The sequence below is a fragment of the Clupea harengus genome, chromosome 20 (genome assembly GCF_900700415.2).
Source record: "Clupea harengus chromosome 20, Ch_v2.0.2, whole genome shotgun sequence".
Taxonomy (NCBI): Eukaryota; Metazoa; Chordata; class Actinopteri; order Clupeiformes; family Clupeidae; genus Clupea; species Clupea harengus.
Window position 1 is genome coordinate 940,320 of NC_045171.1, and position 23,040 is coordinate 963,359.

A 23,040-nucleotide genomic window follows, 5' to 3' on the forward strand; every position below is an offset into this window, starting at 1 on the left:
GGGCCTCGGAGTCGAAAAGGTTGGGAACCCCTGGTCTACTCTACATGGACCCACATGAGACCCTCTGAGGTCAAAGGTCAGTTGGAGAGGATGGAGAACAGAGAGGCTCAGAAAGGTCAAAGTGTACAAGTTGAATAGTTTAATATCAACCCCCAAGTGTGACCAAAAAGCAGCTTATGGAGACAGGTCAGCAGAATCAGGGAACGACCACAGTCACACTCTCTCTCTAACGTACGCACACACACACACACACACACGCACTCACACACGCACTCACACACGCACTCACACACGCACTCACACACACGACGGTCTGGGGGCAGTTTGGAAACCACACAAACACTCGTTAGGAAAACTAAAGCTGTACAGGCGTCTTCCGGAAGAAAAAAAAAAACCAAGTCAGTGTTTGTGCACCGGGGTTGATGTTCACATGACAGCAGAAGATGGGAGTTCTCTACTCACAGGGTATCTGCCTCTACATTTACACAAAACAAAATTAAAGGAAATTAAAAATAACAAAAATAACACAAAAAAATGAACACACAACTCTGTACAAGAACCTACTGCCCAAATTCCCACCTTAAAAACAGCAAAATCCCCATCTTTTAAAAAACAAAGAAAAGGTTCATCTTCAGTTTGTATAAAAGACTGCGTGGAACAGAGGTGGAGTTCAGCGTTGGGGTGGATCGGGGCGGCGTTCTTCGTTCTTCTAGAAGCGGCGCGGGGCTCCTTTGAAGGACTTGAAGCCGCCGCCGTTACCAGGCGACAGGGAAGAGTTGGTGATCTGCACAATCCGATTCATGCCGGTAGAGGAATGACTGTCAACACACACACACACACACACACACACACACACACACACACACACACACACACACACACACACACACACACACACACACACACACACACACACACACACACACACACACGTAAGCAAGGAGTAACATTTAGAATGCCTCATGTTGAAGCAGTAAAATGCTGTAAGATCACATAAAATACTGACATGTACTTTTGTGAAGTTGTAAGTTTATGAACGCAACTTTTAGAGGGAAATGCATCAACATGAGCAGCTGGACTCATCCCTTCAGATGATGATGCTAGCTGCTGATCAGCACATGGTAGAACGGTGGAGTCATCCAGTGTGCAAACTACAGCCCAGGTCAGTGTTGTTGCGTAATCCCATTTTCTATCAATGGGATGAATTCATTCAGAGCCTGGCCTATCAGAACGTCCCCTGAGCCTTTAGTTCATTTACTAAATATCATGACTGCCAAAGCAGAAGACTGCTGGAACCCTGCTAGCTGAGTGAGACAATGTGACTCTGCACTTTACACAGGTAAGGATGTGTGTGTGTGTGTGTGTGTGTGTGTGTGTGCGTGTACCTGGAGTGAGGGGCCATCATGCTAGGCCGTGTGTGTATGTGTGTGTACCTGGAGTGGGGGGCCATCATGCTAGGCCGTGTGTGTATGTGTGTGTGTGTGTGTACCTGGAGTGAGGGGCCATCATGCCAGGCCGTGTGTGTGTGTGTGTGTGTGTGTGTGTGTGTGTGTACCTGGAGTGAGGGGCCATCATGCCAGGCCGTGTGTGTGTGTGGCTGTCGGCCATCCTTCGCCCATCGCTGAAGCTGGAGGAGTGTCCCCCACCATGAGAGGCTCCGCCCCAGTCCTTCCGGGGGGCGGGGTCACGTCCGTGGCGCTCAACAACCACCTGCCGGCCTCCGCTAAAGTGCTACACACACACACACACACACACACACACAAAAACACAAACATAAGTGTTCCAGCACTTCAAATAAAACACTCATGAAATATTGGTGGCTCCAGAACAACTAAAACCCTCAGGAGCCATTGGCTACTAAACCTCAAGTATTTTGGAGCCAAATTAAAGTTTTCGAAGTTAAAAAGAATGTGTGTTCAATCTAGTTGGGTCTGTGCTTCTGCTTCTTGTGCCCTGGTCCTGTAGCTCATGTTGTAGCCTTCTTTACTGGTGATATTACCCAGAAATAACATGATCTAGAAAGGGATGTTTGAGGCAACAATATCAGTGAACTGAATTCTCTATTGTGCATTTGCAAAATAAAGAGTTGTTGTCGTTTCCCTTCAAATGTGACTAAAGCATTTCATAAATGATGGGCAAGATTGTTTTTTAGTTTGAACCTATTCTGGACATTCAGTCAAGCGGTGATGCTGAACTGGGTCACGTGGTGACATCAGCAGACTATACCAGCTGGAGGAGGGTCACCATGGCGATGGAGAGGAAGACATGAAGGACATGGGTTCTCCTGGAGGAGGGTCGCCATGGCGACGGAACTAAACATGTTCTAGTGGCCATTTGGAGCCCTGGATCTGCATCAGCTTTAATCCTTTAACAGTCCAGACCAGTTCAGTGTGTGTGTGTGGGTGTGTGTGGAGTGTGTGTGTTTGTGTGTGCGTGTGTGTGTGGTGTGTGTGTGTGTTGGTGTGTGTGTGGTGTGTTGGGGGGGTGTGTGTGTGTACCTGATCCTCCATCCCCATGGGTGCACTGGAGTCCCTGCTGCTGAAGCTGCTCCTGCCCCTGCTGGCTGAAGAGGCGCCTCTGATGGGGATGCCACCTGGACCGTCTCTCCCCGAACGCTCTGGACGCATACGCACCGCTCCGCTGCACACACACACACACGTCATTACACACACGTCATAACACACACACACACACACACACACACACACGTCATACAAACACGTCATTACATTCACTAAAGAAACTCCCATCACGCAAATCTTCTGTTACTGTGGACCCCTCTCCCTACCCCACAGCACCCACCCCAACACACACACACACACACACACACACACACACACTCTCTAAGAGTGATTCTAATTGTGTGTTAACTGCGTTGGCACAAGACTCTTACCGCATGTCCCCCTTGGTGGAGCTCATCCCTCCGTCGTTCTTCCAGCCGGAGTGTGTGTGTGTGTGCGAGTGTGTGTGTGTGTGCGCCGGCTCTCGTGGGGAGCGGGTGTGGGAGAGGTTGGGAGGGGGCGGGGCTCGTCCGGGGGCGGGCCTGTCCGGGAGCGTGACTGTGCGTCGCTGGTCGCCGCGGCGATCTCCGTCACGCATCTCCGCCCGCTGAGGAGGGGGTGGCGGCTCCGGTCGCCTCACGGGGTCGAAGGTCTTAGGGTAGCGCTCGAACCCTGACCCCTCACGCCGCTGTGCAGGGCGACTCTTCTTAGCATCAGAGTCACTGTCAAAACGGCCACGTCTGCAGGGGAGGGGACAACAGTTACACACACTCACTCAGTAAGTCAAATCACACACACACACACACACACAGTAAGTCAAATCACACACACACACTCAGTAAGTCAAATCACACACACACAGTAAGTCAAATCACACACACACACAGTAAGTCAAATCACACACACACAGTAAGTCAAATCACACACACACAGTAAGTCAAATCACACACACACAGTAAGTCAAAACACACACACACACACACACACACACAATCCCAAACTAGCTGCAAATTCTCTAAAAATACAATCAATCTAATCTGACGGTGAACACACACACACACACAGACACTTTAAGCTCACTTCCCTGCACTAGTCAGTTGAAGCCCCGCCCCCAACTGGTGACGTACCTGTCAAAAGTGTTGGGTTGGGAAGCAGAGGATTCTGGGTAGCGATTGCGGTCTCGTGGTGTGAAGTCGTTGAAGCGGTTCTGCTGACGGTTGTAGTCAGAACCCTGATTCATCCTGCCCTCCGGCTCTGGAGCCACTTTCTTACTGCCATTCCAGTATGGGTCGTCCCTCCTGAACACACACACACACACACACACACACACACACACGATTAGGAACCGGACCCAGAGATAATAAGCTGGTTACACCAATCCTCATCAGCGGTCACTTTGGCTGCCCACGGTCATAGAGTTTGAACCTATCAAAGGAACCTGCTGGAGACACCTGCTCTCTGCTAGGTGAGAGCAGAAGAGTGTGTGTGTGTGTGTGTGTGTGTGTGAGGATGAGAGTGTGTGAGTGAGAGTGTGTGTGTGTGAGGATGAGAGTGTGTGAGTGAGAGTGTGTGTGTGTGAGGATGAGAGTGTGTGTGTGTGAGGATGAGAGTGTGTGTGTGAGTGTGAGTGTGAGTGTGAGTGTGTGTGTGTGTGTGTGTGTGTGTGTGTGTGTGTGTGTGTGTGTGTGTGAGAGTGTGAGGATGAGAGAGAGTGTGTGTGTGTGTGTGTGTGTGAGGATGAGTGAGTATGAGAGTGAGTGAGTGTTTGTGTGTGTGTGTGAGTATAAGAGTGTGTGTGTGTGAGTGATTGTGCGTGATGGTGTGTGAGGATGAGAGTGTGTGTGTGTGAGGATGAGAGTGTGTGTGAGGATGAGAGAGAGTGTGAGGATGAGAGAGAGTGTGTGTGTGTGTGTGTGATGGTGTGTGAGGATGAGTGTGTGTGTGTGTGAGTTTGAGAGTGTGTGTGAGTGTGTGTGGGAGTGTGTGTGTGTGAGGATGAGTGTGAGTGTGTGTGTGAAGATGAGTGTGAGTGAGGATAAAAGTGTGTGTGTTAGTGTGAGGATGAGAGTGTGTGTGTGTGAGTGTGTGTGTGTGAGGATGAGTGTGTGTGTGTGTGTGTGAGGATAAAAGTGTGTGTGTTAGTGTGAGGATGAGAGTGTGTGTGTGTGTGAGGGTGAGTGGTGTGTGTGTGTGTGTGTGAGAGAGAGAGTGAGTTTGAGAGTGTGAGGATGTGTGAGTGTGAGTGTGTGTACCTGTTGTCCACGTCTCTGCTCCTCTTCAGGTTGTTTCTCTTCTCCTGTTCGTAACGGAGCTGCTCCTGCTGCCGCCTTAACTCCTCCCTCTCACGGGCCAGACGCTCCGCCTCCTTACGCCGCTCCTACACACACACACACACACACACAGCAGAAAAGGCTCATGAGACTACAAGTGTGCTTAACGTGGACATCCCTCTGTGACGGTCGTGGTGCGCCCCATATTTGCGACCACTAGCGCACCCAACAGACATGGTTTGCACACACACACACACACACACACACACACACACACACACCACTGATTACAATTGGATTGGCAGGGGGGGACTTCTAAAATGGTATGGGCCAGACCACTTGGCTAAGGTGGCTTTTAACAAACCTGGTTTGGTCTGGTTTGTCATTTTTGTATTGTTTGGTTTTTGTGTCTACCCCGGTGTGTGGAAATGGTGCTGGCCGCCATGTATATATGTTCAGTGTTCTGTCTAGTTTGGGGAGTCTTGTCATGTCAGGTATGTGTTTCGCTGTGGACCCTTTTGACTGCTGAGTTTTGAACTCTACCCCATTTAGAGGCGGAGCAGGTGATATGCCTGGAGACGGTTGCTGTTTGTCATCTTATAATTGAGATGCTTAGTAGTTCTCCAGGATATTTAAAAGATATTAAACCTTTATATTTTGAACCCTCACTGTCTCTGAGCTTTTTGGGCCAAACCCACATTTTTGACGGCAACCGAGGCTCGGTCCGTCACACCCTCATAAGGTGTGTGTGTGTGTGTGTGTGTGTGTAAGAGTGTGTGTACGCACCTGTTCAATGCGGATCCTCTCCCTCTCCAGCCTCTCCCTCTCCATGCGTTCTCGCTCCAGTTTCTGTCTCTCCACCTCCAGACGCTGTCTCTCTCTCAGGAGGTTCTCCCTCTCCTCCCTCTCTCTCAGCAGACGCATGCGCTCACGCTCTCGCCTCTCGCGCTCCGCCATCTCACGCCGCCTGACACACACACACACACACACACACACGTCAAAAGGCATTCCAGAGAGGTGTGTTAATTTGGTGTACAAGTATGTACAAGTGTGTGTACCTGCACAGATCTGAGGTGTGTTTGCACATCGTCATGGTGGTGCGCTTACGTGTGTGTGTGTGTGTGTGTGCCTGTGCAGCTCTAGTGTGTGTGTGTGTGTGTGTGTGTGTGTGTGTGTGTACCTGTGCAGCTCTAGTGTGTGTGTGTGTGTGTGTGTGTGTGTGTACCTGTGCAGCTCTAGTGTGTGTGTGTGTGTGTGTGTGTGTGTGTGTGTGTACCTGTGCAGCTCTAGTGTGTGTGTGTGTACCTGTGCAGCTCTAGTGTGTGTGTGTGTGTGTACCTGCGCAGCTCTAGTGTAGCTCTAGAGTGAGTGTGTGTGTGTGTGTGTGTGTGTGTGTGCGTGTGTGTGTGTGTGTGTGAGTGTGTGTGTACCTGCGCAGCTCTAGTGTGTGTGTGTACCTGCGCAGCTCTAGTGTGTGTGTGTGTGTGTGTGTGTGTGTGTGTGTGTGTACCTGCGCAGCTCCATGGCCCTGTGGAAGCGCTCCAGTCTGACGAGTCTCTCCCTCATCTTCTGCTCCTTCATCTTGTCGAAGGGCAGGATGTCGTTAGTGGCCACCTTCCCCCCCGGGAACATACGGCCCTTGTTCTTCATCATCTCCATCTGTGGAGCGCACACACACACACACACACACACACACACACACCATTTAAAGCACCTCACTCTCATCTGTGTGTTCATGTATTGCTGTAGTGTGCGACCCTGCTGTTGGCGTGGGGTGTTTGGGGGAGAGAGAGAGAGAGAGACGCACACACACACACACCTCAGGAGGGATGAACCATCTGGGCCGACGCCCCGCCATGTTGGGGAAGCCACCAGGCTGAAGAAGAGAAGAACAGAGGAACCATTTAGAACCCCCTCCTCCGCACACACACCATTTAGAACCCCCTCCTCCGCACACACACCATTTAGAACCCCCTCCTCCGCACACACACCATTTAGAACCCCCTCCTCCGCACACACACCATTTAGAACCCCCTCCGCCACACACAGGTGGGGTGGGGGAAAAAAAAAAATATCTCTAAAGCGATTCTGTCTTGATTCAGAAAAGTTCATAATCAATTTTTTAAACAAATCGTTTTTTTTTTTGTTTTTTTTTTACATATCCGTTTTGTGTTGAAATGCAAGCTGCATCGATTATTGCATTGTTCATTGAAAGTCATAATTGTGACAAGGAAAAACTTTTTCTCTAATAAAAAATGGAGAAGGTAATTCATCTGTTGATTTTCTTTAATTATCAAACACAAAGTAGGAAGTGATTTGAGACTCTGAGTAGCAAACTCAAATGTTTTAAAAATCGAGATGCATCGATAAGAGTTTTATCGGTTTAGAATTGATAATCGATAATCGGTTTAGAATCGATAATCGGTTTCGAATCGAATCGTTGACCTCTGAATCTGAATCGAATCGTGAGGTGCCAAGAGATTCCCACCCCTAATAGACAACCCCCCCCCCCCCCCTATTAAAGCATATGTAACTGATGAAAGGAAGGGCGTGATCTAGGACCCCCACTAGAGCCATCCCACTTCTGGTCCACTCTCGCACCACTAGCATCTCGAGTAGAACTGGGGACGGATATTAAGAAGATAACATACAAATGGTACAAATGTTTTTAAATCATATCCTTAGCATAGCCTATTTCAAAGTACTTGATGCTTCTAGAAAGTAACAAGCCTGGGTTGCAATTGATGCGTACCCTGGTAGTCGTACAATACAATCGTGTGGGTTGATCGGTCTCCCCTACTTGATCAATCGTGCGGGTTGATCAATCGTGTGGGTTGATCAGTGTCCCCTACATGATCAAGCTGCCACTGCACATCTTTTTTAGCCCAAATATGAATTAGAATTCTGATTTCACTTCATCGTTGACCAGCTCCAACGATTCTCCATTTTGTATTATCGGTTAAGGTTATTTGGGAGCATGTAGGTAATCTGATAGTCGCTAGTTATCTTCTTTTGGTGCTGAACCGCTCATACCGGACTCATACCGCTTAACCTGCCCTTCACCTTGACACCAGGCCAGCACCAGTTAGCCCTGTTGGACCCAGAGGTGACGGGCAGCACCAGTTAGCCCTGTTGGCTAACTGCTTTTAAGCATGCAAGAGTTTTGGGGCAGTGTGTGTGTGTGTGTGTGTGTACCTTGTCAAAGCGTCCGCGTCTCATGGGCGGCCTCATGTTGAAACTCTCCCCTTTGGCCTGGTCAATCACCACCATCTTACTGGGGCTCTTGGCTCCTGCGCACACACGCACACACACACACACACACACACACACACACACAGAGAGAGAAGAGGACCAGGTTAGCAGCTAGCACCCAGGGCATCTGTTAGTGGACAGGCTATACAACACACGCCTCTTCACTCCTGCCTTGGCTCGTGCCTAAGCTATCATTAGGGATTCTGAAGACATCCTTGGTGTCATTTCTGTACAATTGACCCAGGGGTCATTTGAGGAGAGGAGAGGCTCAGAGGTCATTAGAGGAGAGGACAGGCCCAGGGGTCATTTGAGGAGAGGACAGGCCCAGGGGTCAGGGGTCAGAGGTCATTTGAGGAGAGGACAGGCCCAGAGGTCATTTGAGGAGAGGACAGGGCCAAAGGTCATTAGAGGAGAGGACAGGGCCAGAGGTCATTAGAGGAGAGGACAGGGCCAGAGGTCATTAGAGGAGAGGACAGGCCCAGAGGTTAGGGGTCAGAGGTCATTTGAGGAGAGGACAGGGCCAGAGGTCATTTGAGGAGAGGACAGGGCCAAAGGTCATTAGAGGAGAGGACAGGGCCAGAGGTCATTAGAGGAGAGGACAGGCCCAGAGGTTAGGGGTCAGAGGTCATTTGAGGAGAGGACAGGGCCAGAGGTCATTAGAGGAGAGGGCCAGAGGTCATTTGAGGAGAGGACAGGCCCAGAGGTCAGGGGTCAAAGGTCATTTGAGGAGAGGACAGGGCCAGAGGTCATTTGAGGAGAGGGCCAGAGGTCATTTGAGGACAGGCCCAGAGGTCATGCTTACCGTGTTTCTTCTTGTCGTCCTTCTTGGAGGCGTCGGCCGTGGAGCTGGAGGAGGGTGCGTCTGATTTGCCACTCTTGGAGTCCTGCTTCTTAGAGACGTCCTTACTGTCCTTCTCAGACGGCTTGTCAGACGACTTCTTCTCATCCTTCTTAGTCGATGTCTGGGTCCTTTGGAGACAGCACACACGCACATTTTATTTAACAATATGACTTAACACTCTGTTTGGACTTTGGCCATATTTTCTCTTATTAACATTCCATTTGGTCATACTCGTGGTGTTATTTAGTCTTTAGTGTCTTTCTCCTGATGAGAAAGGTGTGTGTGTTTGTTATTTAGTAAGTGTCTTTCTCCTGATGAGAAAGGTGTGTGTGTTTGTTATTTAGTAAGTGTCTTTCTCCTGATGAGAAAGGTGTGTGTGTGTGCCTGGTGTTGAGGAGGGCGGGTGAGGGTGAGGGTGGGTGAGGGTGAGGGCGAGGGTGAGGGCGTGTGCCTGGTGTTGAGGATGGTGGGTGTGGGTGAGGGTGAGGGCGAGGGCATGTGCCTGCTGTTGAGGAGGGTGGGCGAGGGCGAGGGTGAGGGCATGTGCCTGGTGTTGAGGATGGTGGGTGTGGGTGAGGGTGAGGGCGAGGGCATGTGCCTGCTGTTGAGGAGGGTGGGCGAGGGCGAGGGTGAGGGCATGTGCCTGGTGTTGAGGAGGGCGGGTGAGGGTGAGGGCGAGGGTGAGGGTGAGGGCATGTGCCTGGTGTTGAGGAGGGTGGGCGAGGGTGAGGGCATGTGCCTGGTGTTGAGGAGGGTGGGTGAGGGTGAGGGCATGTGCCTGGCGTTGAGGAGGGTGGGTGTGGGTGAGGGCGAGGGCATGTGCCTGGCGTTGAGGAGGGCGGGTGGGCGAGGGCATGTGCCTGGCGTTGAGGAGGGCGGGTGGGCGAGGGCGAGGGCGAGGGTGGGGGCATGTGCCTGCTGTTGAGGATGGTGGGTGTGGGTGAGGGCATGTGCCTGGCGTTGAGGAGGGCGGGTGGGCGAGGGCTTACTTGCTGGTGGCCTTAGTGCCCGTGGCAGTGCGCTTGTCTCCAGAGGTTTTCCCCGAGCTGCTCTTGTCTTCACCCTCCTTCTTGAACGGATCACTCTTCACCTGGGGAGGAAGATGAGCGCTCATTAGCCAACTCTGCTACTACGCTTAAGATGGAGCGCTTATTAGCTACCTCTGCTAGTATGCTTAAGTACTAGCTTATTAGCTACCTCCGCTACTATGCTTAAGGACTAGCTAATTAGCTAACTCTGCTACTATGCTTGAGTACTAGCTAATTAGCTACCTCTGCTCCTATGCTTGAGTACTAGATAATTAGCTACATCTTCTACCCGAAGCTACGTCGGTTATTGGCCAGTTTGTTAAAATCGGCCAGTCTGTTAAACAATCGATACGCTAGGTTTAATAAAAGATTAACATGACAACGCGAATGTATGCGATAACACATGCATGAAGCTCTTATACTAATGTTTAAGTACTAGCCAAGTACTAAAGTTTGTTAACCGAATGCAGTGTTTAATGACACTAGTGGTCAGACATCTGGACTCATATTTCAATATACACTAAACTAAACAAGATACTGAACTGAATGCCATAGAAACGAAGTCTCAGAGAGATGTGGACGTGTGGGCCCTTGGGTGACGTGTGTGTGTGTGTGTGTGTGTGTGTGTGTGTGCGCATGCTCACCCTCTCCACGGAGATCTGCTGCCCGTGCAGCTCCGTGCGGTCCAGGTGAGAGATGCACCTGGACACCTCCGCGCTGGACGACATGGTGACCAGACCATAGCACTTGGAACCAGGACTGCGGGCATTGGTCACTACCTTAGCACTGAACACCTGGGGGACACACACACACACACAGATGTGACTTTCTGCTAGCTGATCTTTGGGAATCTTCCTAGAACATTTGTTCCACACAGGAGGCAAGACTCTGCGCACATGTATACACACAGAAACGTAAGAGGGACAAAAATGTTTTAGGTTTTTGTCCGAGGCACAGTGAAGTAACAATACACTAGATTTACTAAATTGCATTTAGCTTTAATTGCTAAAATGATTAGATTAGATTCAACTTTGTCATTGCACAGAGTACAAGTACTGAGACAACGAAATGCAGTTTAGCATCCAACCAGAAGTGCAAAATAGCAAAAAAGTGCAGAGTATGTGCATATGTAAAGTGGAGTAAGTGAATAAATATATATGTACAGTAAGAAATAGATATGTGATATGAACAGAATCGGGACTAGCAGCAGTTGAGGTAGAAGTGTAGATATGATAAGTATATAGAAAGTGCAGGTGTAAGTGGGGGGGTTGAGGGAGCCCTTACCTTGCCGTATTTGCCAAAGAGGTTCTTGAGGTCGGCTGCCTTGGTGTTGGAGGACAGGCCGCTCACCCACAGGTTGCGAGTGGAGCTACTAGTCCCGCTCCCACTGGCTCCCCCTGACACAACACAACTAGTCAGGCATCACACACCACAACCAGTCAGGCATCACACACCACAACACAACCAGTCAGGCATCACACACCACAACGATAGCATCAACAGAGGCTACACGCTACACAGCGCTAGCATCAACAGTCAGGCAACACAACCAGTCAGGCATCACACAACACAACCAGTCAGGCATCACACAACACAACCAGTCAGGCATCACACAACACAACGATAGCATCAACAGAGGCTACACGCTAAACAATGCTAGCATCAACAGAGGCTACACAACGCTAGCATCAACAGAGGCATCACACAACACAACGATAGCATCAACAGAGGCTACACACTACACAACGATAGCATCAACAGGGGCTACACACTACACAATGCTAGCATCAACAGAGGCTACACAGCGCTAGCATCAACAGAGGCTACACGCTAAACAACGCTAGCATCAACAGAGGCTACACGCTAAACAACGCTAGCATCAACAGAGGCTACACGCTAAACAACGCTAGCATCAACAGAGGCTACACGCTAAACAACGCTAGCATCAACAGAGGCTACACGCTACACAACGCTAGCATCAACAGAGGCTACACGCTACACAACGCTAGCATCAACAGAGGCTACACGCTACACAACGCTAGCATCAACAGAGGCTACACGCTACACAACGCTAGTATCAACAAAGGCTACACGCTACACAACGCTAGCATCAACAGAGGCTACACGCTACACAACGCTAGCATCAACAGAGGCTACGCGCTACACAACGCTAGCATCAACAGAGGCTACACGCTACACAACGCTAGCATCAACAGAGGCTACACGCTACACAACGCTAGCATCAACATAGATATATGGACTCTGTATAACATTGTGCTATTCGCTTTGTCACAGGAGACGCTTTCAGGACCCACCACTGTAACTTAGACAAGAATGTTGGTTGGTCCCCTCTAGCAGACAGGAGGGAAAATCACTAGCTATGTCTACTACCGCGCACTTTACGAAGTACACTGCAATACAGTGCACTTCCATCTGTAGTGCGTTCTGTCGCTGATTAGTGTTGTCTCAAATGGAACACTGACGGACGCAAATGTGCAAGCCTTTTACCCATAAACCTGGGCGCCAGCCTTCAGGCCAACTGGACATTTTAAACAAAGATGGCGGACCAAACTCCGCTGACGGCCGTGTTTTGTATGTAAATGTGCATCTTTTGGCGTTTTCTCGCTTAGATTTTTTTTTAAGTTAAGAGAAATAGACACTGTACTATCAGATAACACAGTTATTGTAACCAGCAATAATGATTTGCGAGGCGTCAGTCAGCCAACTTTCCAAACTGAAAAGCTGCCGAAAGGGCTCCTCCTCTACGTAGCCAAGATGGCGCCCGTTTAGGGCGAGTAGTGTCCATCGTTTCACACTGCGCCATCCGGGTACTTTCAGTGCCCTGAATTCTGCTGGTTCTGTCAGTGTGAACGCCCTAAGCACTGAAAGTCAGTGTTTGAATGGCACAAGTGCGCGGTAGTAGACAGAGCCATCGTCTTTTATTTGTTTATAAAGCCTTAGTGGGAAAACTGCCTAATTCTCTCATGTCACTCTTAAAATTCAAGTCCATCTGTCATAATACAGTCACAGAGCCTCATCTCCCTTGAAATCCCTCCTATCAAAACCGATATTGGCAAAATAGCTTTTAAGTTCTTTGCTTCCCATAAATGGAACACTGTGCAAAAAGACTTGAAGCTAAACCAGTTTTTGTCTGAACCAGGATGTGCCTCAGTTCTCTTGATTTAACTAATTCTATGATTTTATTCTTACCTTACGTTATTTTTGTATAATGTGTTTTTTATTATTATTTATTTTGCCTGTTTGTTTATCTATTTATTGTTCCTCTGTATTCTGTACCCTCAATCAGGGCATTGCTGTAAAAGAGCTGTGCTCAGTCAATTTCCCTGAATAAACAATGATTGATGATGATGATACCGATATCATGCTACACAACGCTAAAATGAACACAGATATCATGCTACACAACCAGAGCAACACTATTGGCATTGTGCTACATAACATTAGCATTAACACAGGCTAGGCTACACAACGGGTTAAAAAACCTAACATGAACACACACACAGTGGCATCAGCCTACACACTATGATAGGTTAAACACGTGTTAAACATGTTAACATGAACACAGCTAATGCTAAGCACAAGATTACACAACGGTTGCATCAACATAGGTTGTGAAGCAAATTAAGGTAGCGATTAACCCTGTGTGCTTATGAAGAGGTTTGGAATGACAGGCTGGGCCACTTTCAATTGCTGTGAATAAGTTGGTTGAACCTACAAGGTCCAACTGAATATCTACATCTGGATAACATGCCTTCAAGACTATATGCCCTGATATGAGACGGAGACAGAAGATGAGTCCTATATCCAGCAATCCAGAAGTGATATTACTAACTGGTGTTTAGTTCACCCCTCGGTTTAAACTGCTAACTGCATTATAAGCTCGTAGTTACAGTAGTTTTAATAAGACTCAGGTACTCAATAGGGCTGAACGATTAATTGCATTTGCGATTTAAACGCGATATGATAGAACGCGATTTTATAACCGCAACGTTCGCGATTAAAAACGTGATCTTTCTTAAGATGGTAAATTTTGCACACAGTGTTTAAAAAGTGCATGCCTTGTGTTTCTCACAATGACTTTGTTTAAATGACTTAAATGCACAGTGGCAAAGCCACCGATTTGTTGTTCTTGATTCTGTAATGAGCAGTTAAATACAAATTTAAATTGTGGGAAATAATATTTTACACTAAATGTATCTAATATTGTGTTGGTCATATTGAAATCATTCATTACGATTTGTTGGGAATTTTTTTTGGATAAAATAAAAAAGAAATTGCATATTTAAATCGCAATCACAATATTGGGGGGGGGGGGAATCGCAATTAGATTGTTTCCCCAAATCGTTCAGCCCTAGTACTCAACCAACTTTGAAAAAGGAACCTAAATGTCATGACCGACCTCAGAGCAGGTGGCTTACCTTTCTCATCCTTGGGAGCTTTGCCATCCTTGTCCTTGGAGGAGCTAGAAGCCACACGGAACCAAAGCAACACGCAAGAACATGGAATGAGAACCACACTATGGAACGCTTTGGACATTCTGTTACATCATCATGTTAAAGAACATCTGTGTGGGGGGAAAAAATTCAAAAGGAAAAACTGCCATTTGGGTCAGCCAATAATTTGTATTAAAATGAGAAAAGATCTGGTCCCCATAGTCTTGACTTCTCCCACAACGGCTTCTTTTCATTGGCTTTTCCACGGGTATAAAGATGGGAGAGGGTCTGGATCTTTCTGCCAATTTACATGCCCATGATCAATGCAATCCTCGGGGTGAGTGGGTTCAACTTCTCAGCCAAAAACCAAAAATTTCACTTCACTTCACTTGACTCTGCCCAACCCTCATCATCGCATTGGGACTACAGCTCGTTTTAGACCCAGAACGAGGGACACCAAAGGGAATTTTTAAAAGGTGCTGGAACTGGATTTCTCTCTTCATCTCCTGGATAATGTCACCAATTAACCAACTTCCGAAAAAATAGGATTAAGAACAAAAATATATGTATATTAAAGAACATAACCAAACAATAGGTATCAGGCAGTACACCAATCAACTTTTTTAATGAAGAAAAAAAAAATCTTGCCGCTACCCACAATGCTGTTTGGTTCTTAGTGAGCTGGACCTTGGTAGTAGTAGCAGCAGTAGTACCTTTAAAAAGAACTGACATAGAAAGACAAACCTCTTAACTTGACCTGCGACCCCAGTGGACGAGGGGCCTTTCTTCCCAGAATCCTTCTCTTTGTCTCCTCCTGTTTCGGCTTTCTTCGAGGTCTCCCTGCTCTCCTTCTTGCCGGAGGAGTCTTGCTTAGGCCCGTCGTCCTTCTTGCCATCCTTGTGGCCGTCCTTGGCCGCCTCGGCCTTGGCCTCTTCCTCATGATGGCGGCTCGTCTGGCTAGCGGGCTCCAGCTCGTCGCTGCCCTTGTCTGCCTCGGCATCTGGAAGTCTCACATGTTTACCTGTCTCCAGCAGGTCATCGCCATCCACGTCAAGGGTGATGGCGTCTTCGGCCTGGATAGTGACGGATATGTTATCATCGTCTGCGTCGGCCTCAGGCTCGGCCTCCGGCTCAGGCTCGGGTTCTGTCTCCGGCTCGGCCTCGGCCTCTTGAGAGCCGCCAGCGGCGGGGGTTTCGCTTTCCATCTCCTCTGCGTTATCGGCCGCCTCTGGGAGGCCGTCTTCGCTGGGTAGCGCTTTAGAATTGTCACGAGTACCGTCATCGGTATCAGTAACATCTGAGGGATTTAACAAGGAATAAAACATGGCAAGAAAAAAACATGGTTTAACATTCACATTGCGTTCTTTTTCGCTCTTTTTTGACCTATAAGGGATAGAAAGCAAGTTTAGTGTTAGATGGCATCGGTGGGAGGGGAGAGACACCATAGGTACACACAGAACAAACATGTCTTCAGTGGAGATGGTGGTGGTGGGGAAGGAGAGAAGAGGAGAGGAGAGGATCAGCCATCTTCACGTCAGCTTAAACCACCACACATCTCTGTGGGGCGCACATCAACACCGTGCCATGGGGGGGCGCCTGCCCTTCATCTGCATCCCTGGTCTCAGTCCAGAGGCCTCCACATGAGGGGCAGTAGGGTGTCTTGAGGCCCACTTAAGGGGGGAAAAAAAGGTGGAATGTGCAGTCCTGTGATGCTGACCACTGCGGTGACCTCTGACCTCCCATGACTGTCCATGACGTCATCTCTTCTTCTTCCATTGCGTGGGCCTTCCTGAGCGCTCCTCATGCCCTGACGGTAGACGTGTATTGGGGTCGAAATCCAAAACCGTCTCATGACCGGCAGGTCAAGGCACTCCTTCCTCTGGGGAACATGTGACCTTTGACCTGGAAGTCTGAAGCCCAGGGCGGGGGCTGTCACCGTCTCCTCAGAAGCAGTCAGATATCAGGGGAGTGGTCAGCGGCAGAAGAAGCTACATCAAGAGGTCCTGGAACTGTGCCATGGCGGTGGTGGTTATGGGCACATCTGGCCCTGTAGTCTAAAGTTTCCATTTGTGTCCAGACGACCTTGGCTGTTCTCTTCCACCACTTGTCCAAGTAGTCTAGGTTTGATGAGATGTACCAAACAAATGTGTTGTAGCCTTGGGAGGCCTGAAGGCGTCTGTCCTCGGAGTGAACTTCAGGGGGCGAGCATTGTGCCGCAGCCCCAGTGTCCAGTCCAGCGCATCAACTTTGGGTGAAGTGCTGACAATGTGTGTGAAGAGTCCCTTTCAGGGAACATGTTGCGTCCTGACAAAGCAGTGACTTGTCGATCCGCATGATGCAATGACATAAGCGTCGTCGGGGATAAAGGGCATTCAGACAAGGAGGAAGACAAACCTGAAAATCTACAGATCAAGGGTTACCACGGGTTACCAAGAACACCAGACACTCAAAACCATACCTTTCTCTGACTCTTCCTCTTCCGTCTCCTGAAAAAAAAAAAAGAAAAGAAAAAAAATCAAGAACCTCAACCGATACACATCACATATGGGCTGAACGATTAATTGCATTTGCGATTTAATCGCGATATGATAGAACGCGATTTTCTAACCGCAACGTTCGCGATTAAAAAACGTGGTCTAAAAAAAAAAAAATCATTTTTTTTTTTAAGATGGTACATTTTGCACACAGTGTTTAAAAAGTGCATGCCTAGTGTTTATACTTAAAATGACTTTTTTTAAATTACTTAAAATGCACAGTGGCAAAGCCACCGATTTGTTGTTCTTGTTTCTGTAATGAGCAGTTAAATTAAAATGTAAAATGTGGGAAAGAACATTTTACACTAAATGTATCTAATATTGTGTTGGTCATATTTAATTTCATTCATTACGCTTTGTTGGGGAAAAAAGAGGATAAAAAAAAAAATCGCATATAATCGCAATATTTTGGTAAAAAATCGCAATTAGATTATTTTCCCAAATCGTTCAGCCCTACATCACATACCATTGTAACTACAAAATAAGGGTTCTTGACCTTGAAGTAAATATATTCCTATTCCAAAAAACAGGATAAAGAAAAATGTAATGGACTGACTGAATTGATAATCCACATGTGCAACATCTGTCTCACCTTGCTGAAGGCTTCCTCTTCGGTAGGGTTGTCCGTGTCGGAGTCCACTTTCTTTCCTGTTCAAAAGATGGCAAAGCTTACATTCCCACAAATAAAGCTATTACACAGACCTTAACATCTCCCCCTATAGTTCATGGAGGTGTTGTCCACACTGGGTCAGGTCAACTTCTCACCTTTGGGTTTAGCACCCTTGCGGGTTGGTGTGTCAGCAGAGATGGGAATTTCAATGTTGTCAGGATCGCCCCCTTCGTCCTCAATTGCCTGTGAAAAAGCGGCCAGACAACCAATTGATCAGGTTTTACAACATACCACGATTACCTTTATGCAATCAAATACTTCCGACAGTCACATCATCAGATTTAGTTTTTCAGTGATAGTCGCCTGGTATTAATAATCTTACTTCAGACATCTATTTATGCAACTATAACATTACTGGTTTAATAATAAAGGTAGCTCCGACGTGAATACTTTAGCGCCTTTAGACGAGTAGTCATTTGCGGATTGGATATCCAATCGTCTACCTGACGACTGAATTACCTTTAGGCTGCATTGCTCACGTTAACGTCAGGTAACTTTAGCTGGTAGCTAGTTAGCATGCTATGCTAACGTTACCAGCTATTTGAATGAACAATTTAGGCCACACAATTACTAGTCATAACATGTTCTTAACCGCAGCAAAATATTTAAACATGGCATTTTTTATTTAGTCTAACGTGGGTTGACATCTCATTTCCATTGTTTTAGCTTTAAGGTGAACATGTTGCGAATCACAGTTATACACAACACAGTAAAAACGTTACAAAATACATTTAAACACGAAATTCCGCAATCATAGGCATGTGACGACAGGGAACGCAAGAGATAAAGCAGGCTTATGACTGGATAACAGAACCACAAGCTGCTAACCTCCAACGGCTTAACTTTACTAGCGTCTGCATTTTACCATTCAAAATCTAGCGAGGCATTAAGCGTTGCAGACTTCCATTTTAACGGTCAACTAAACATCAGCTAACGTTATGCGGATGTTTGGTTATGTAGCTCACGTTACATTGAACAACTCAAACTTGGTGCAATAAGATTTAATGTGAAACTTGCTCACAAAAGAAAAATTATGCAACATTAATCGTTTATGACCTTCATAAGATTAACACAAAGTACATAGGATATTTGCAGCAGCAAAGCCAGCTAGCACTTAGCCAGCTAGCAAAACATCTTGCAGCATTAGCTAAGCGTGCTAGATAGCGTCATTAATAAATACTACAACTTGTTACCATTACCTGCTTCAATCTGGCGATAAGAACATTTTTCACCCCAGTGACATCAAAATTTCTTCGCTTGAGCTCTGTTTTCAAATCAATAACACGCAAATCTCCAATTTTCTTCGACTCCACCGAAATGGCACCCGACGCCATTTTAGCTACCGCGACAAGTGAACATCACAGAAGACTCGCTTGTACAAACAAGTAATATCCCGGATGTGGTGGCACGTTTTTTTACGTGCTACGTAATCATTGACGTTCCCGTTCTTCTTCAACCACTCAGATCCCATTCGACCTGCATGATCATTTTAGATTATCTTCATTTGTTCAAGTTGACACTATTAAAAAATCACTGCTTATAAATCGTTAAATTACTCAAAGGCAAGATGAGACCTGGACTGTCTAACGCTTGAAGACAGGTTGTAGGTGGATACAGGCCGGCTGCCTATTCCTCCTCAGATGTCCACACTCGGAACATGCAGTCAGCGTGCTGCCTACTGGTCTCAGTTTGGCTTGCAAGCCACAGTCTTGCCAACAGGCCTCTGATGTTTTGCGAAGACGGGGTATGATCAACCGACAGCTCTGCCATCTGTCCCAAAACACAACCAGACATCATCCAGACCGCAGCTGACTCTGGAACAGAACCGGGCCAGACTGGGTTCCAGAGCTGAGCTGCTGTCCAAGATGTGACATCAGTCCCTGTGTGTTAGTATGTTATAGTGACTGTGTGTGTCTCGCTTCTGTGTCTTAATGGGGCGCAAGTTCAGGATACAACACTGTCGACTACAGGACCCACACTGCTTCACTTCTGACTCGCCCTGATCTGATCAGATCAATTAACTCTTATCAATTTATAGAGGCATTTCTAATTCATATTGTGATGGCGTGCTTTACCGAACCCAGTCTCGATCCTCCTTGAGCAAACACAGGGAAGACACATATGCCTGACTCAGTGCCGACGTGTCACAGACACACTATAGGGGGGCCTCATCTTACAGGCAACCACTCAAGCATGAGAACCAGGAACTGCTGTTGTGTGTGTGACGGTGGCTCAGGTGCTTGCACTGCCGTCTCACAGCAAGAAGGTCCTGGGTTTGATTCCCACATGGGGCGCTGTTGGTCCTGGGGGGTGCTCAGGTGGGCTATCTCCCGGGCCTTTCTGTGTGGAGTTTGCATGTTCTCCCCAGGCCTTCAGTGCTCAGGTGGGCTATCTCCAGGGCCTTTCTGTGTGGAGTTTGCATGTTCTCCCCAGGCCTTCAGTGCTCAGGTGGGCTATCTCCCGGGCCTTTCTGTGTGGAGTTTGCATGTTCTCCCCGTGTTAACAAGGGTTTCCTCCACATAGAACCCCAACACAAAAACATGCAAAAGAACAGAAAAGATCGCTCTCCTGTCCGTCCCTGACCAAGATTGGACTGAACACTTGGCCTGGTCCCCGGGCGGCAAAAAAAAGGCTGCCCACTGCTCCTGGCTGCCTTGAGGAAGGACAAGGACTCCAGGATGGGCTGAAGGCAAATTTCGCCGGCGACCTCATCAGCATGCGTGTGTGTGTGTCCTGTGTCGCCGCCAAATGTGTGGTGTTGTGTGTCGTGCTGTGTGACAATAAAACGTGACTTTGAATGTTCGACGTGTGCAGTCTGTAGACACTACAAGAAGACGGTGGCATTTAAAGTAACACTATGCAACAATTTGACACTTTTTGAGGTATGGTTTTATTGGCAACTAGTTTTGGTACCATCCTCAAATTCATTTTGATAGCATATGGTTATGTGAAAGGACAGATAAACACCTGTGTCTTTCCCACTTCGCCATCCAGGATACGCCCTATGTAGTTCTGTGTACCGGGCTGGAATACCCTGCAAAAATGGAAGAAAATATGTCGCAGCATGACATTGCCAGCTAAACTGCCAAAAGACACCAGTTGTTGGCAAGCTTCTATCAGTGTCAACTGGGATGTTGGTGGTGTTTGCAAGCCTTTAAGGTAGTTAGCTTGCTAGTTTTGGAACAAAATCCTTATTGCTAAAAAAAAAAAAAAAACCCTTTTCAAATTAAAATTCTCATCTGAAGGCTAAGGTAGTGTGGACTTGAGACTAGTGAATGGGAGAGGACATCCTTGTCCAAACAGCTGCTTTTAAATACAGATACAAACAACAGTGTGAATGTGAGGACAGACACAGAGAAAAAGAGCAGGGGAATGAAAGCACACCCTTTCCAATTCACACACCAGACACAAGAAACAGTTACCTAATTTTTATTAATATCATTATTTTAAAACTAATATAAAGCCCACGGAATACCATCCTGGGGGCCATCGAGTCAATGGATGCATGGATACCAGCCCTCGGTACTGCATTCCATCACGCCATTCAGATTTATTACAGTTTATTTGCGTGTCTGTCTGCCGCACCGCACCGCACCGCACCGCACCGCATCCTCGTTTCCTCACAACTCAGCACTCCAAAGTAGAGATCCACGGCCAGAAGCGCTCGCTCGCTCTCTCCTGCTCCAGAGATCCACGGCCAGAAGCGCTCGCTCGCTCTCTCCTGCTCCAGAGATCCACGGCCAGAAGCGCTCTCTCTCTCCTGCTCCAGAGATCCACGGCCAGAAGCGCTCGCTCTCCCCTGCTCCACGGCCAGCACAGCGGTCTGCTAGCGTGGCCAGGGCGTGCGCTCGCTCCCTCGTCCGTCCACCCAGCACACCCGTCTCTTATGTGCAAGTATATGCAAGTTAGCTAGAGAATAACATTAGTGTTTTGTTTCCGTGGCGACGAAGAGGTCTCTACTGCCACAGAGCTAAAGAAAAGGAGGCCAGAGAGAGAGAGAGAGAGAGAGAGAGAGAGAGAGAGAGAGAGAGAGAGAGGGATAGAAGGTGAGAGAGGGAGAGAGAGAGAGAGAGAGAGAGAGAGAGAAAGAGAGGGATAGAGAGAGAGAGAGAGAGAGAGAGGGGGAGAGGGAGAGAGAGAGAGAGAGAGAGAAAGAGAGAGAGAGAGGGATAGAAGGTGAGAGAGGGAGAGAGAGAGAGAGAGGGATAGAGAGAGAGAGAGAGAGAGAGAGAGAGGGATAGAAGGAGAGAGAGAGAGAGAGAGAGGGGGGGATCCACTCCTGTCTGCTCTGAATGAGGGTGTTTGTCCTCATAAAGAAAAAATGAAGTTCAGATGAAAAGCACAAGAAGGAAGAATGCTGGGGTGGGGCGGGGTGGGGTGGGGTGGGGTGGGGTGGGGTGGTGGTGGGGCGGGGTGGGGCGGGGCGGGGTGGGGTGGGGTGGGGGTGTGGGGTGGGGTGTGGGGTGGGTGGGGCGGGGCGTGGGGTGGGGTGGGGTGGGGTGGGGCGGGGTGGGGGGTGTGGGGTGGGGTGGGGTGGGGTGGGGCGGGGCGTGGGGTGGGGTGGGGTGGGGTGGGGCGGGGTGGGGTGGGGTGTGGTGGGGCGGGGCGGGGTGGGGTGTGGGGTGGGGTGGGGTGGGGTGGGGTGGGGTGGGGGGGGGTGGGGTGGGGTGGGGCGGGGTGGTGGTGGGGTGGGGCGGGGTGGGGGGGGTCCTCTCTCGCTGGGCCGAGCTCAATGCTCATGTGACATCAGTCTGTGTCCATGTGATGGGGTTCCCATGGGAACCAATCGGCACAACCCTATGACCTCTCATTCAGGCATGGCGGACAGGGTCGGGGGTGGGAGGGGGGCATCGAGGGCGCAGACGTACACACACACACACACACACACACACACACACACACACACACACACACACACACACACAATCACTCTCATCAGGGCATCAGTCCGTTTGCATTTAAAAAATAGAGGAACAGTCAAACACAGAAAAGGTGACATTCGTACTTTTTCCTCAAAAATACATTTCATAAAAGAAGTGTGTTGACATGTCAAATCCATGGTGGAAGGGCTTGGGTTGGAGGGACCCAGTCGGGGCGTGTGTGCGCAGGGTTGGGCACCCAGTCGGGGCGTGTGTGCGCAGGGTTGGAGGGACCCAGTCGGGGGCGTGTGCGCAGGGTTGGAGGGACCCAGTCGGGGGGCGTGTGCGCAGGGCTGGGGACCCAGTCGGGGTGTGTGTGCGCAGGGCTGGGGACCCAGTCGGGGGGCGTGTGAGGGGGGGGGGGGGGGGGGGGCGTGTACACTACCTGTGAAGGGAAGTGATTGGATGGTTGAGGTTGTGCTCACTACGACAGCAGCCAATCCCTATAACAAGATGTCTTTGTCTTTTTTTTTCCCTAAAAGGAATGTCATGAATCACTCAGGGAAAACTAACAGATCACAGATCATCTACATGGAAACTAATCAATATACTGATCCGGAGAGAGTGAGTC

At 48.6% G+C, this 23,040-nt stretch overlaps 2 protein-coding genes across 3 annotated transcripts in view; both read right to left on the bottom strand.

The window, feature by feature from the left end:
* Positions 1-124: 124 nt before the first annotated feature.
* On the bottom strand, positions 125-18,930 carry sltm (SAFB-like, transcription modulator). Of its 2 annotated transcripts, XM_031587082.2 has the most exons (21): positions 18,750-18,930; positions 17,646-17,733; positions 17,473-17,528; positions 16,805-16,832; positions 15,091-15,643; positions 14,332-14,375; positions 11,177-11,289; positions 10,537-10,686; positions 9,854-9,954; positions 8,826-8,992; positions 7,967-8,061; positions 6,591-6,647; positions 6,282-6,430; positions 5,558-5,738; positions 4,754-4,878; positions 3,629-3,799; positions 2,894-3,241; positions 2,499-2,640; positions 1,578-1,731; positions 1,434-1,455; positions 125-818 (listed from the first exon to the last, which is right to left on the bottom strand). In XM_031587082.2, exons 1-21 carry the CDS (start codon positions 18,882-18,884, stop codon positions 710-712), a joined length of 2,988 nt encoding a protein of 995 aa, XP_031442942.1. In that variant the 5' UTR covers positions 18,885-18,930; the 3' UTR covers positions 125-709. The 2 variants fall into 2 exon arrangements, with proteins under 2 accessions (XP_031442942.1, XP_031442944.1); XM_031587084.2 differs by lacking the exon at positions 1,434-1,455 and having other exon boundaries at positions 1,556-1,731; positions 18,750-18,929.
* A 3,901-nt stretch (positions 18,931-22,831) lies between these two features.
* The window catches only part of rnf111 (ring finger protein 111), a 49,972-nt gene continuing 49,763 nt past the window's right edge, over positions 22,832-23,040 (bottom strand). Inside the window, exon 16 of the mRNA XM_031586972.2 lies at positions 22,832-23,040. This exon is cut by the window's right edge and continues 759 nt beyond it. The gene's annotated coding sequence lies outside the window, so the exon portion shown is untranslated.

Bases quoted from the DNA above. Each gene is read 5' to 3' on its own strand.
- sltm (XM_031587082.2), bottom strand. From the start codon at position 18,884: ATGGCGTCGGGTGCCATTTCGGTGGAGTCGAAGAAAATTGGAGATTTG. The intron at 17,529-17,645 runs GTGAGAAGTTGA...TCTTTTGAACAG, and splicing joins CAAGGGTGCTAAACCCAAAG to GAAAGAAAGTGGACTCCGAC. The intron at 15,644-16,804 runs GTATGGTTTTGA...TAAATCCCTCAG, and splicing joins AGAGGAAGAGTCAGAGAAAG to ATGTTACTGATACCGATGAC.